This window comes from Camelina sativa, chromosome 8 (assembly GCF_000633955.1).
Source record: "Camelina sativa cultivar DH55 chromosome 8, Cs, whole genome shotgun sequence".
Taxonomy (NCBI): domain Eukaryota; kingdom Viridiplantae; phylum Streptophyta; class Magnoliopsida; order Brassicales; family Brassicaceae; genus Camelina; species Camelina sativa.
Genome location: NC_025692.1, coordinates 19,776,289 through 19,792,218, shown reverse-complemented (window position 1 = coordinate 19,792,218; position 15,930 = coordinate 19,776,289). Strand labels below are relative to the sequence as shown.

Below are 15,930 nucleotides of genomic sequence, written 5' to 3'. Positions count from 1 at the left end.
AACTGTTTGAAGAATAGAATGTGATGGGTGGCCTAAGCGAGAGTGCCAGTCTCTTAAGGATGGTTTTGATGATGATGGTGAGGCAAAGAAGGATTGGATGATGGAAGAAGAAACCGGCCACTCGTAAAGCTCCCCTTTAGTTCTCCCTTGGAGTAATGGGACCCCCAACATCAGATCCTTCACCTGAAAGTAAGCAGGGAAAAATTCAACCGAGACCTGATTAGAGTTACAAAGACGATAGACAGAAATAAAGTTTTTGTGAATGTGAGGCACACAAAGAACATTGGTTAGGGATAAAGGTTTAGAAGTAGAGGATAGGGATAGGGAACCAGTGTGAGTAATTTTAAGACCTGAACCATCACCAATGAGAACAGAATCGTTGCCATTGTATGGTTGATGAAGTACCAAGTTGCCAAGGTCGCTAGTCATGTGGTGGTGGGTGGCTCCACTGTCCAGTAACCTCGGAGTGGTTGTCTGTTGGTGTCCAAGAGCGAGATTGGCCCGTGGTTGCCAAGGACGAAAGGGAGATGGTAGCAAACCGTTTGGAGACCCATATTGATTGGATTGTTGTAGCGGTGAACAGCGTTGTGCGCTATGTCCAAACACTCCGCATAGTTGACACTTGCCTTGGTACTCTCTTGTTATGCGGTTGTCTTTGCGTGATTGTTGTTTGTTGTTGTTCCAGGTTTGGTTTGGACGATAGAATGGTTTCCCAGAGGTATGTGGACGAGTATTGGCAACATGAGCAGAGGTCGGAAACAATAGAGGTTTAAGAGAAAGGTAGGTCCAGACATCAGAAAAGATAATGTTTAGTGGATGAGTGGAAACAATAGAGGTTTGAGAGAAAGGTAGCTTGTGGCTTTTATTGATAGCACAATCAATGCACAACATAGTCTGTGAATCTGATTGTAAATAAGGAAGATAACTGTTTGAAGAATAGAATGTGATGGGTGGCCTAAGCGAGAGTGCCAGTCTCTTAAGGATGGTTTTGATGATGATGGTGAGGCAAAGAAGGATTGGATGATGGAAGAAGAAACCGGCCACTCGTAAAGCTCCCCTTTAGTTCTCCCTTGGAGTAATGGGACCCCCAACATCAGATCCTTCACCTGAAAGTAAGCAGGGAAAAATTCAACCGAGACCTGATTAGAGTTACAAAGACGATAGACAGAAATAAAGTTTTTGTGAATGTGAGGCACACAAAGAACATTGGTTAGGGATAAAGGTTTAGAAGTAGAGGATAGGGATAGGGAACCAGTGTGAGTAATTTTAAGACCTGAACCATCACCAATGAGAACAGAATCGTTGCCATTGTATGGTTGATGAAGTACCAAGTTGCCAAGGTCGCTAGTCATGTGGTGGTGGGTGGCTCCACTGTCCAGTAACCTCGGAGTGGTTGTCTGTTGGTGTCCAAGAGCGAGATTGGCCCGTGGTTGCCAAGGACGAAAGGGAGATGGTAGCAAACCGTTTGGAGACCCATATTGATTGGATTGTTGTAGCGGTGAACAGCGTTGTGCGCTATGTCCAAACACTCCGCATAGTTGACACTTGCCTTGGTACTCTCTTGTTATGCGGTTGTCTTTGCGTGATTGTTGTTTGTTGTTGTTCCAGGTTTGGTTTGGACGATAGAATGGTTTCCCAGAGGTATGTGGACGAGTATTGGCAACATGAGCAGAGGTCGGAAACAATAGAGGTTTAAGAGAAAGGTAGGTCCAGACATCAGAAAAGATAATGTTTAGTGGATGAGTGGAAACAATAGAGGTTTGAGAGAAAGGTAGCTTGTGGCTTTTATTGATAGCACAATCAGTGCACAACATAGTCTGTGAATCTGATTGTAAATAAAGAAGAGAGAAATTGGAAATAACTGTTTGAAGAATAGAATGTGATGGGTGGCCTAAGCGAGAGTGCCAGTCTCTTAAGGATGGTTTTGATGATGATGGTGAGGCAAAGAAGGATTGGATGATGGAAGAAGAAACCGGCCACTCGTAAAGCTCCCCTTTAGTTCTCCATTGGAGTAATGGGACCCCCGACATCAGATCCTTCACCTGAAAGTAAGCAGGGAAAAATTCAACCGAGACATGATTAGAGTTACAAAGACGGTAGACAGAAACAAGGTTTTTGTGAATGTTAGGCACACAAAGAACATTGGTTAGGGATAAAGCTTTAGAAGTAGAGGATAGAGATAGGGAACCAGTGTGAGTAATTTTAAGACCTGAACCATCACCAATGAGAACAGAATCGTTGCCATTGTATGGTTGATGAAGTGCCAAGTTGCCAAGGTCGCTAGTCATGTGGTGGTGGGTGGCTCCACTGACCAGTAACCTCGGAGTGGTTGTCTGTTGGTGTCCAAGAGCGAGATTGGCCCGTGGTTTCCAAGGACGAAAGGGAGATGGTAGCAAACCGTTTGGATACCCATATTGATTAGATTGTTGTAGCCGTGAACAGCGTTGTGCGCTATGTCCAAACACTCCGCATAGTTGACACTTGCCTTGGTACCCTCTTGTTATGCAGTTGTCTTTGCGTGATTGTTGTTTGTTGTTGTTCCAGATTTGGTTTGGACGATAGAATGGTTTTCCAAAGGTATGTGGACGAGTAGTGGCAACATGAGCAGAGGTCGGAAACAATAGAGGTTTAAGAGAAAGGTAGGTCCAGACATCAGAAAAGATAATGTTTAGTGGATGAGAGGAAACAATAGAGGTTTGAGAGAAAGGTAGCTTGTGGCTTTTATTGATAGCACAATCAGTGCACAACATAGTCTGTGAATCTGATTGTAAATAAGGAAGAGAGAAATTGGAAACAACTGTTTGAAGAATAGAATGTGATGGGTGGCCTAAGCGAGAGTGCCAGTCTCTTAAGGATGGTTTTGATGATGATGGTGAGGCAAAGAAGGATTGGATGATGGAAGAAGAAACCGGCCACTCGTAAAGCTCCCCTTTAGTTCTCCCTTGGAGTAATGGGACCCCCGACATCAGATCCTTCACCTGAAAGTAAGCAGGGAAAAATTCAACCGAGACCTGATTAGAGTTACAAAGACGATAGACAGAAATAAGGTTTTTGTGAACGTGAGGCACACAAAGAACATTGGTTAGGGATAAAGGTTTAGAAGTAGAGGATAGAGATATGGAACCAGTGTGAATAATTTTAAGACCTGAACCATTACCAGTGAGAACAAAATCGTTGCCATTGTATGGTTGATGAAGTGCCAAGTTGCCAAGGTCGCTAGTCATGTCGTGGTGGGTGGCTCCACTGTCAAGTAACCTCGGAGTGGTTGTCTGTTGGTGTCCAAGAGCGAGATTGGCCCGTGGTTGCCAAGGATGAAAGGTAGCCGTGAACAGCGTTGTGCGCTATGTCCAAACACTCCGCATAGTTGACACTTGCCTTGGTACCCTCTTGTTATGCGGTTGTCTTTGCGTGATTGTTGTTTGTTGTTGTTCCAGGTTTGGTTTGGACGATAGAATGGTTTCCCAGAGGTATGTGGACGAGTAGTGGCAACATGAGCAGAGGTCGGACCAGAGGTGGTGTGTGAAAGTGCCATGGCCATGAGTTTGGCTTCCTTGTTGATAAGCTTTTCATGAACTTCAAGGATGGACAGTGGGGTCTCACGTCCTTCCACTTGATCAATGACAGATTTGTAATCTTCAGGAAGACCTTTGAAGATGAACTCAAGTTGTTCTTCAAGAGCAAGCGGCTTGCCGAGAAGTGCCAATTGATCAAAGCGAGATGTGAGGGACTGCATATAGTCGTCAACAGTCTTATCTCCCTTGGCGGCTTGCTTGNAACTGTTTGAAGAATAGAATGTGATGGGTGGCCTAAGCGAGAGTGCCAGTCTCTTAAGGATGGTTTTGATGATGATGGTGAGGCAAAGAAGGATTGGATGATGGAAGAAGAAACCGGCCACTCGTAAAGCTCCCCTTTAGTTCTCCCTTGGAGTAATGGGACCCCCGACATCAGATCCTTCACCTGAAAGTAAGCAGGGAAAAATTCAACCGAGACCTGATTAGAGTTACAAAGACGATAGACAGAAATAAGGTTTTTGTGAACGTGAGGCACACAAAGAACATTGGTTAGGGATAAAGGTTTAGAAGTAGAGGATAGAGATATGGAACCAGTGTGAATAATTTTAAGACCTGAACCATTACCAGTGAGAACAAAATCGTTGCCATTGTATGGTTGATGAAGTGCCAAGTTGCCAAGGTCGCTAGTCATGTCGTGGTGGGTGGCTCCACTGTCAAGTAACCTCGGAGTGGTTGTCTGTTGGTGTCCAAGAGCGAGATTGGCCCGTGGTTGCCAAGGATGAAAGGTAGCCGTGAACAGCGTTGTGCGCTATGTCCAAACACTCCGCATAGTTGACACTTGCCTTGGTACCCTCTTGTTATGCGGTTGTCTTTGCGTGATTGTTGTTTGTTGTTGTTCCAGGTTTGGTTTGGACGATAGAATGGTTTCCCAGAGGTATGTGGACGAGTAGTGGCAACATGAGCAGAGGTCGGACCAGAGGTGGTGTGTGAAAGTGCCATGGCCATGAGTTTGGCTTCCTTGTTGATAAGCTTTTCATGAACTTCAAGGATGGACAGTGGGGTCTCACGTCCTTCCACTTGATCAATGACAGATTTGTAATCTTCAGGAAGACCTTTGAAGATGAACTCAAGTTGTTCTTCAAGAGCAAGCGGCTTGCCGAGAAGTGCCAATTGATCAAAGCGAGATGTGAGGGACTGCATATAGTCGTCAACAGTCTTATCTCCCTTGGCGGCTTGCTTGAGTTGCAGTCGGATCTGCTGGATGTGGCCCCAGCTAGGATTGGCATAGGTGGTGGAGATTGTTTCCACATTTCAGCAGCAGATTTGGTCTTAGAGACCAGCGGTTGCAGGGAGGGAGAGAGAGTGCCAAGGAGACTGCTATATATGAGCTTGTCTTGTCTTTTCCACTTCGCATACGCTGGATTTGGTGTTGGCGGATCGGTAGTGAGCATCTAATCCGGTGGGACAGAGGAGCCATCAACATACCCTGCAAGTTCATACCCGTCAAGAAGAGAGTGAACCTGAAGGCTCCAAGTCATGTAGTTTGTTGACGTGAGCTTGGTGATATTCATGATGTTGATGTTGAGAAGACCTTGGGTCATATCAACAACTTCAGCAATGGTAGCCATGAAGAGAAAGAGAAATGAAAAAGACGAGAGAAGAGAAGGAGGTGAAAAAGATGAGAGAAGATCTGAGGTCTGAGATCAAAGAACAGAGAAGGAGGAGGCGGCTGCAAGAGAGAAAAATAGGGTATCGATTTGCTCTGATACCATATAAAGAATGTATATTCTTCTATATCTCAATGAGTGATTACACGATCATATATATACAGAATTCAAGAGAGAGCCTCTAGGTTAAGTAAGTATAGAAACTACTGATACAAGGAAAGAATATATTGAGGTATTGATGACAGTCGATGTTGTATCCTTAACATAAACCTCAACACTCTGTCTCATAATAAAAACAAGGCTTCCATGTTTATGGACACAAATCGATCTATATATCTTCCAAGTCTCCACTTTAAAGATTCTTTATGTGGGGATACAATCCAAGTCCCACATCTAAAGTTTGAAAAGATTATCACTAATATATAAAAGGTTAGAGCCAATCCATTAATTGCCAATTGGTTTTTAGTTGGAAGCCCAAAATAAACCCAAATTTAACATGGTATCAGAGCCCAAGGTTTAAGTTCTAGTGGACCTATGGATACAGACATGGCTCTTGTTAACCCAAGTAATGGGGGTCCAAGAAGGGGTTTATTATCTTTCCAAGTGGGATCGGTTCAAGATGGAGTTATCATTTCGAGGAGGCGTGCTAATATCCCACATGTGGTTTTTGGTTTGAAGGAGAGATTGTGGGGATACAATCCAAGTCCCACATCTAAAGTTTGAAAAGATTATCACTAATATATAAAAGGTTATGGCCAATTTACTAATTGCCACTTGGTTTTTAGTTGGAAGCCCAAGATAAACCCAAATTTAACACTTTATGCATCTCAGACACCTCAGAACCGGTAACAAAAACTTAAATAAGTTTATCTGGCAATGTCCGTAGGAGCTTTCTCACTTTCTCAATCTAAAATCAAATTAATAAGAAAAACATAAAAGTCTCACAAATCTGATTAGAATTCCTTTTCTAGTAGAATAGCAATTTAAAGTTACCTTTGCTTGTAAGAAACAACGTTGCCTTTTGAGAGGATTTTTTTAAGAATTAACTTTGCCTTCATCAACAAGAAATACTATGTCGTTAGCTAAAGGTAAATTCATTATTATATAATTAACCAATCGATTAATCAATAGTTCTCGATCTCTCCTACAGCCGCTAGCTATAGGCTACTACCCATGCCGTGAACCACGTTTTGGCCTATTCTATCTTATTTATAATCAAAACCACATTTTGGCATATTCTATCTTATTTATAATCAAAACCACGTTTTGGTAGTATTTTGCAAAAATGACTCTTTTAATTATATATAATTGAGAAGGTTCCTGGATCTAAATGACTAATTAATTTAGGTTAAAAGAAACTATGTTAAATTTAGAATCTTCGCTAATTATAGTGACAATTTTGTAAATAAAAATGAAAAATAGATTAGAAGGTTATTTGACAAAAGATTTGAGTTATTCTAGTTTTGTTATCCATAATAGAGTCATTCTAGTTATTTTTACCAATATATAGATTATTCTAGGTAATGTTTTTTTTTTTTTTTTTCTATCATAAGTTTAAGGGAAATTGGCAGAAGTTTAATATGTTGACTCGCCAAAAAAAATAGTAATAAGTTCTTCTTCTCTCAGCCTTAACAGCCAATAAAATTTTCCCACGTGTCCAGCAACTCCTCTCCTTCTCACGTGCCACACGTGCTACTCTTCTTATCTCTTTTCCTGTATCACGGTGTTGAGGAAACCACCGATGTCGGATAGAAAAGCCGGCCAAGGTTCATCATCATGGAGACAAAACGGTGCCAGACGTAAGCGGGACATCGTGGCTGAGAAAAGCTAAACAATTCCTTACATAGCTTACCAATTCGACGGCAGAGAGAGATCCGCCATGGCTGGAAAATTTCATCGTTGTTAGAGGTCAGTCCAAATCAAGCTCTATGTGAACTCTCTGTAAAACTAATCACTCTTTTGAATGCTTCTTTTTGGGTTATTGAGCTGCGATTATATATTTCTGTAAACACTCATTTCAATTTGAAAGAAAGGGGACAAAAATCTGTTCTTTTATGCAAAACTTAGCTTTCTATTGGTTGCTTGAGGTTTGATTCAATGAAGTTGCGTTAGGTAACTACTGCTGAATACGCACACTTTTGAAGTTGTGATCTTGGGTAGATTTCGTTTCTTTTTTGTGGTTATGAAGGGAACATTTTTACTGTGTTGTATGTGATCTAGGCTTGATTGGTGACTAACTAGGTGTATGCATTATACAATAAAAAGGGAACGATTTCTATTCTGTAGTTTGTGTATACTGTGTGCAACACAGATAAATTTAGTTTAATTTTGGCAATGTGATTGTTGCGGTGGTTTTTGCAGTGGGCGATTGTGTCCATTGGATGCTGGTAAGCGGTAAGCCTCCTTATGTGGCGCGTGTTAAGAAGATTGAAGCAGATGCTAGGAACAATGTGAAGGTGCATTGTCGATGGTATTACCGTCCTCCAAGGGAAATGCATTGTTCACGCCTTTAAAAACTACACTAGGCTTGAAAATGTTGGAGCGGAAGATTATTATTGTAGTTTCGAATACAAAGATGCCACTGGCGCATTTACCCGTGATCGAGTTGCTGAGTAAGTAGTAATGAAACATGCATTTTTCTCTCCTGTAGTTTTCATGAGTTTTTATTTATCCTTTTTGGGATTTACTTGGCTCTACAGGTACTGCAAATGTGAAATGCCGTATAACCCAAATGATCTGATTGTGCAATGTGAAGGGTGCAGTTTTTGAGTTTATGGGATTTACTTGGCTCTACAGGTTGCAAATTTCGCCTTTTATGCGTTTTTGAGTTTTTATACATTATTTTTGGGAACAGTTATGCATTGTTAGTTTGGTAAGAGCATATAATCAAATGTCATTCTTGTATATCTTTGTTATGTTTTTTAGGCAACTATGGATTCAAGTCAACATGATGGAAATTTCAACAGTTTATTTGAGAATGCAGACATGAGGTGGAAGACCCGACAAGTCAGCTTTGTTCGGATTTTAGTCATTTTACCATTCAACTTGGACTTGTCATAATTACGAAGCAAGACAAAGAAGATACTGCAAGTGGCAAACGACAAAAAAGCTTTGAGAAAAAAAAAATGCTGAAGCAATGTCCTCTCTCCTGCTTGCTCTTCATCTTCTTCTTCATACCAAAACTATCTTTCTCTTGCCCACAAGACCAAGGAAAATCCCTTCTCGAGTTCAAGAACTTGCTGATGACTCACAATGTCAAGAACCGTTCCACAGGAGAAATCGACTTAATGGAACGTTTCAAGACATGGAGGCCAAACTCAGATTGCTGCAAGTGGCAACTCGTGAGATGTAACGCTCGTTCGCCTTCAAGAGAAGTAATAGGTCTAGATCTGAGCTCTCTTTTCTATTCTTATGATTCATTCTCACTGAGTTTTAGCATTCTGAAACCGATTCTGCGTATAATTTCTCTTGTTACGCTTGATATCTCGTATAATTTCATAGATAAGAGATTCCTAGAGATGCGTTTGTGAACTTGACCAGGTTGATCTCTCTTGACATGAGTTATAATCTCTTTAACGGCTCTATCCCTCCTAAATTGTTCTCTTTGAAGACTCTTCAGTATCTTAACGTAAGCGAAAGTGGTTTTAGAGGAGAGATTCCTGTAGATGCGTTTGTGAACTTGCCAAGCTTGATCTCTCTCGACATGAGTTTTAATGGCTTTGGCAGCTCTATCCCTCTTAGATTGTTCTCTTTGAAAACTCTTAAGTATCTTAACTTAAGCTTGAATGGTTTTGAAGGAGAGATTCCTGGAGATGCGTTTGTGAACTTGACCAGCTTGATCTCTCTCGACATGAGTGAGAATAGCTTCCACGGCTCTATCCCTCCTACATTGTACTCCTTGAAAAGTCTTCGGCATCTTGACTTAAGCAGGAATGTTATTGGCGGTATGTTGAGTGGTGACATCAAAGAGCTCAAGAATCTGCAGGAATTGATCTTAGACGAGAATCTCATTGTGGGGCTGAATGAAACTTTCCTGGTTGCATCCATTATTGAAAAGTTGCCTCCAACTTGGAAAGATTTCAAGACCCACCTGAAACATATTCATGAAGATAGGAGTCTTGAGCAGTTAATTTTGAAACTTCGAGTCGAAGAAGAAAATCGCAAGAACGAGAAATCTGAGTTCTCGTCGATGGAAGCAAAGGCCAATGTAGTTGAGGGAAACAGTTCCAAATTCAAGGGCTTTAAGAAGAACAAAAACGTTAAGAGAACGTTCATTCCACCAAAGGGTTCTAACTTCAAGAAGAAGCCACAAGGTGCTTGTTGGGTGTGTGGAAAACATGGCATAGAGCTAAGGTCTGTCGCCATAAGAAAGAAGGGACATCATGTGGAGAAGCAAATAATGCAAACCTCGTCGAAGATCAGTTCGTTGCGGTCATTTCCGAAGCAAACATGATGACAAACTCTAATGATTGGTGGGTTGACACTGATGCAACAAAGCATGTGTGCTCCAACGTGAGCATGTTCACAACGTACGAACACGGTTCGGGTGGAGAAAAGCTGTATATGGGAAACACAAGCACAACAACGATTGAAGGAAAAGGCAAAGTGGTCTTGAAACTCACATCTGGGAATGAACTTGCACTTACCAAATTGCTCCATGTTCCTGAGATTCGAAAGAATCTGATTTCTGGTTCACTTGTTAGCAACAAAGGTTTTAAGATTGTATTTGAATCAGATAAGTTTGTACTCACTAAAGGTGGGATGTATGTCGGAAAGGGCTATCTCTGTGATGGTCTTTTCAAACTGAATGTTGTACCAATCATTAATAAAAACGCAGGCAATAGCTCTGCTTCTATTTACTTGCTTGATTCAAGTGACTTATGGCATGCAAGAATGGGACATGTTAATTATCGTTCTTTACGTAGAATGATAAATTTAGGATTGTTACCAAAACACATTCTTAATAAAATAAATAGAAATTAATAAAATAAATAGAAGCAAATGTGAAGTTTGTGTGGAATCTAAGTATTCAAGGCACTCTTACAAATCTGTGGAAAAATCAAACGTGTTACTTGGTTTGATACATATTGACTTGTGTGATTTTCTTTCTACACCAAGTGGTGGAAGAAAGAATTATTATATTTCTTTCATTGATGATTATAGTAAGTTTTGTCATATCTATTTGATTGATACTAAAGATGAGCCTTTGAATATTTTTAAGAAATATAAAGCTGAGGTTGAAAATCAATTAGATAAGAGAATAAAGATTCTTAGGTCTAATCGTGGTGGAGAATACAAGTCAAATAAATTTTCAGATTTTTGTTCTACACATGGAATTATTCATCAAATTACAGCTCCTTATACTCCAATGCAAAACGGAGTGGTTGAAAGGAAAAATATAACACTAAAAGAGATGATGAATTCCATGTTAAACAATTCAGGTGCACAACGTAATCTATGGGGTGAAGCTATTCTTACAGAAAATTCAATATTGAATAAAATTCCTCATAAAAAGAGTGAAAACCCCCATATGAATTATGGAAGAATAATACTCTTTCATATAAAAGTAAGAAAGTGTGGGGTTGTCTTGCAAAGGTTCAAGTATCTTTACCAAAAAAAAACTGCTATTGGGCCAAAGACGGTGGATTGTGTCTACATCGGTCCTGCAGAAAACAGTGCAGCTTATAGATTTTTAGTTTTTAAATCTGATAATGCTGAAGTAAAGGTAAATACAATCATTGAATCAAATGAGGCTGAGTTCTTTGAGGATGTGTTTCCATACAAGGACTTTATAAACACAAGTACTAAACGGGTACATGAGCATGATGAAAGTGCCTCAAAGGTTCAAGAAGATGAAAATGAACCAAGAAGAAGTAAAAGAGGAAGAATTGCTAAAGATTTTGGTACAGATTTTATGACATATTTGAGTGAATATGAACCTCAAACATATAAGGCGGCTACTGAATCATCATAAGCACTTTATTGGAAAGAGGCAATTCAAAGTGAAGTTGAATCATTTTGGGTAATCATACATGGGAATTGGTTGATTTACCACCTGGTAATAAACTAATTGGACATAAATGGATTTTTACTAAGAAGCTAAGACCATATGGTACGATTGAGAAATATAAAGCAAGACTAGTGGGGAAAGGATTTCGTCAAAAGGAAGGTCTTGATTTCTTTGATACGTATTCTCCGCTGACTAGAATCACTTCAATCAGATTGCTAATAGCAATTTCAGCCATATATGATCTAGAAATTCATCAAATGGATGTTAAAACAGCATTTCTAAATGGTGAACTAGATGAAGAAATATATATGGAACAACCCAAAGGCTTTGTAGTAAAGGGGCAAGAGAAGAAAGTTTGTAAGCTTAAGAAGTCTTTGTATGGACTTAAGCAAGCACCAAAGCAGTGGTATGAGAAGTTTGACAACACAATGAGGTCGTTTGGTTTTACAATAAATGAGTGTGACAAGTGTGTACATTAAGCAAACCAAAATTGATATGATCATTGTATGTCTATATGTGGATGATATGTTGATAATGGGAACAAGTAAAGACATTATCAATGCCACAAAGAAGATGTTGAGTGAAAGTTTCGAAATGGAAGACATGAGATTGGCTAACATTATTCTTGGGATTAGAATTAAACGAGAACCAAATGGTTACTCGCTTACTCAATCTCATTATGTGGAGAAAGTTCTAAAGAAGTTTGGTCACTTTGATGATAGACCGGTAGTTACTCTGTTTGATCCAACATGCAAGCTGTCAAAGAATGAAGGAGAAAGTGTGTCCCAGTTACAATACACACAAATCGTTGGAAGCCTCATGTACATTACAAATTGTACAAGATCAGATTTGGCTTATTCTTTGAGTCGATTAAGTCGATATTCAAGTAATCCAAATAGAGAACATTGGCATGCTTTGTTTAGAGGATTGAGATACTTAAAGCATACAATTAATTATGGTTTATATTTCACGAAATTTCATTTTGTATTAGAAGGATATAGTGATGCTAATTGGATCTCTGGAAGTACAGATAGTAAATCCACAAGTGGTTATGTGTTTACACTTGGTGGTGGTGCTGTGTCTTGGAAATCATCTAAACAAACATGTATTGCACGCTCAACAATGGAGTCCGAGTTTATCGCATTAGATAAAGCTGCGGAAGAAGCTGAATGGCTTAGAAATCTTATTGAAGATATTCCCTTCTGGCCAAAGCCCGTAACTGCACTATGTATCCATTGTGATAGTATGGCTGCCTTAAATAGAGGAAAAATTAAAATTTACAATGGCAAGTCAAGGCACATTCGTCGGAGACATGCTACAATACGAAAATTGCTTTCCAATGGGGTGATAGCATTGGATTATATTAGTCAAAGGAAAACTTGGCTGATCCTTTGACTAAAGGCCTACCGAAAGAGCAAGTCATATTCACTTCGAGGGGAATAGGTTTAAAGACAACACAATGAGTCATCACTTGGTGGAAACCTTACCTAGAAACATTGGAGATCCCATGGAGATGTCCACCGGTTGTAGACCATCGCTAGTGTGGGCGTCATCAGCAGACCTGCAATGTATGAGAATGTCTTCGGTTACAAATGGACCAAACAAGTCACATAATAATGAATTTGATCAACCAAATGCATACCTGCATGAGTTGGAGGTGGACAAGAACCTTGAATTTGGGTTGTGGTCCATTGTGTGAGAAGACCTGCAGGGTGGACAACTTAGCATTCTTAGAATCCGACAACAAGACAGAAAAGTGATAAGAGATGTAAACAAGACGGACAAATTCTGGGTTTAAGGATCTGGTCCATCGGGCAACCACTTGATTTGATAGAAATGGTTATAAAGCAAGAACATAAAACGTAGTTTAGGTGGACAAGTACATGTGTTTTGATATTTGGTCCATCTGCTGAGATGACCACATAGAGTGGACAAACAAGAACGAAAGATAAAGTATGGGTGGACATACATTGACTGTTGTAAGTGGTCCAACAAAGGTGGGAAAGTTGCAGTGACTACATCGTCGTCAGACCTGCAACAGGACAGACATGTTTATGATGGACAACTACTATGCTTGTTAAATTGTGTCTACTTTCCAGTGACAGAATCAGGGTGGACATACCGTGGTTGTTGAAAAATGTCCACCGGTTGTAGACCATCCCTAGTGCGGGCATCATCAGCAGACCTGCAGTGTATGAGAATGTCTTCGGTTACAAATGGACCACACAAGTCACATAATAATGAATTTGATCAACCAAATGTATACCTGCAGGAATTGGAGGTGGACAAGAACCTTGAATTTGGGTTGTGGTCCATCGTGTGAGAAGACCTGCAGGGTGGACAACTTTGCATTCTTAGAATCCGACAACAAGACAGAAAAGTGATAAGAGATGTAAACACGGCGGACAAGATTATGGGTTTTAGGATCTTGTCCATCGGGCAACCACTTGATTTGATAGAAATGGTTATAAAGCAAGAACGTAAAACGTAGTATAGGTGGACAAGTACGTGGGTTTTGGTATGTGGTCCATCTGCTGAGATGACCACATAGAGTGGACAAACAAGAACGAAAGATAAAGTATGGGTGGACATACATTGACTGTTGTAAGTTGTCAAACAGAGGTGGGACAGTTGCAGTGACTGCGTCACGTCTAACCTGCAACATGACAAACATGTTTATGGTGGACAGCGATAGAGAAGAAGGCGTCTCTTCAATCGGATCGACGACGATAGAGATTAGAGAAGAAGAAGCGATAAAGAAGAAGATGAAAAGACGATAGAGTAGAAGAAGCAAAGAATTCTGCAGAGAGAGAGGAGAGAGAGTTTGCAGTTTACGAAACCATTAGTTGGTTTCTTTTTTTCAATAATTTTTAAAAAAAAAGAAAAACTAGTAAGATGAATGATGGGTATTTTCGTCTTTCTGCAGATGCTTTGTGGCAGACGGAAAAGAAGATATCAAAAATGGCATTCCTTAGGATGTTTGCCACTGTTCATGGCATAATCGGCAAAATTTTCTTAAATATATTTAAATTATGAATAATTGTTTTTGGAATAAATTGATACTAAAAATAAAAATAAAAATATATAGATTATTATGAAACCATGATTTAAAAAAACTGTAATACAAAAATAAAATTAAAAACATAATTTAAAATAAAAATGCATCATACTCCTAAAAAATAAGTTGATGAACATCTGCATAATAAATGGTTAGACGCCCTTAATGGTTTGAAGCACACTCTCAATTGCCATGTATTCCGTTTTTGATGCCTTTTGCATCCATTCAAAGGGCCTTAACATACCACATCCTTCCCTGCAGCCCTACATCGACTTGCTGTTCTTTCAAAACCTTTGAAAATCCATCTACAAAAAGATCTTTAGTAATTAATTTAGCATATGACTTGGATATAACCGCTAACAACGATATGAAAATCCATTTGAGATAATTACAAATATTTAGGGGTGGACGTAACTTTCTTTCCGTTTTGTCATGTTCTATTATGTCCTACGCCCGTTCTTAAAATTGTGTTGCATAACATAAAACATTTCTAATATGGGACATTCCGGATATGAGACAAATTTGTAGTTACGATTGAAAATCGGGAGGGGATCAGACAATAACATAAATTCTGGAACTCTTGTATGAAATAAACATAAATATAATTCATAGTATATCTACGGATGAGGTGAAAGCATATGAAGTAAGGAGGATTGATCGCTTGTGTTATCATTTGATTTCTAACTAACATGTTTTTGTAATCATTGTAAAGCAGGATCCGAGATCTTCAGTGAAAAAAGAGAGAACAAACACAGTTTTAAAATCCAACACACCAAAAAAATCAGTGAAAGCTGAACCAGCTTCAGCTCCTGCATCATCCTCAGCTGCGACCGGGCCTGTAACTGAAGACGAAATCCGGGCAGTTCTGACGGAGAAGAAGCAAGTCACTACACAGGATCTTGTTTCCAGGTTTAAGGCAAGACTTAAGACCAAAGAGTTAAAAGATCTAATCTAATTTTCCAGTAGGACAAACAAGTTTAGATCTTGAGCTTACTCTGATATTTGTCTTTTTTACAGGACAAGACTGCTTTTGCCGATGTTCTGAGGAAGATCTCAAAGATACAGAAGAACGCTGGTTCTCAAAACTTTGTCGTCCTGAGAGAAAAATGAGACTTTGCTATCTATATCTTCTTCACAACTAACTCTTTCTTAATATTTTCAAGATCTCTCTCATATTACTTCACTTGGTGGTACAAATATGAATGTTTTTGTCATTTCTTGATTTTTAAAATGTTTGGTTCGGAAAGATTTTGGTTCTCGTGACATTAATCGTAAATGAGGGGTTGGATGGATCTAAAATCATTATCATTACTTTCAATTTCAATTAACATAATCATTTTCTTTTAAAATACAAATTTGGTTGCTTTTTTTCGTTTTTATTTGTAATTTTTATTAACTTCAAAGTAACAATAAATATAAATAAGCATTGTTCAAGTAAAATTTTAAAATAAATCGTATAAGATGCACATATGTAATATTGGGTCTGAGATTGCTTACCTTTCTTTCCTTTTACAGTAGTAATCTAACATTTCAGACCCTTTCTGGGAGTGTGTCTGGCCTGGGAGAACTAGTTTTAAAAATCGAAATAACCAAACAAAACCAAACCGAATCCAAATATACATAGAGAAACTAGCAAGAAAACAGAGGAAATAGGAAATTGAAACCCTCAATTAAAAGAAAGGA

General features: G+C 39.2%; 3 protein-coding genes across 3 annotated transcripts; 2 read left to right on the top strand and 1 right to left on the bottom strand.

Moving 5' to 3' along the window:
* On the bottom strand, positions 3,221 to 4,712 carry LOC104709714. Its single transcript, XM_010426281.1, has 2 exons — positions 4,363 to 4,712; positions 3,221 to 3,776 (listed from the first exon to the last, which is right to left on the bottom strand). Exons 1-2 carry the CDS (start codon positions 4,710 to 4,712, stop codon positions 3,221 to 3,223), a joined length of 906 nt encoding a protein of 301 aa, XP_010424583.1.
* On the top strand, positions 6,834 to 9,632 carry LOC104707572 (putative leucine-rich repeat receptor-like serine/threonine-protein kinase At2g24130). Its single transcript, XM_010423947.2, has 5 exons — positions 6,834 to 7,087; positions 7,541 to 7,791; positions 7,879 to 7,975; positions 8,105 to 8,560; positions 8,977 to 9,632. Exons 4-5 carry the CDS (start codon positions 8,305 to 8,307, stop codon positions 9,630 to 9,632), a joined length of 912 nt encoding a protein of 303 aa, XP_010422249.1. The 5' UTR covers positions 6,834 to 7,087; positions 7,541 to 7,791; positions 7,879 to 7,975; positions 8,105 to 8,304.
* Positions 6,921 to 7,948, top strand: LOC104709713 (chromatin remodeling protein EBS-like). The gene is made up of 4 exons (XM_010426280.1): positions 6,921 to 6,978; positions 7,541 to 7,649; positions 7,705 to 7,791; positions 7,879 to 7,948. The coding sequence occupies exons 1-4, from the start codon at positions 6,921 to 6,923 to the stop codon at positions 7,946 to 7,948; spliced, it is 324 nt and encodes a 107-aa protein (XP_010424582.1).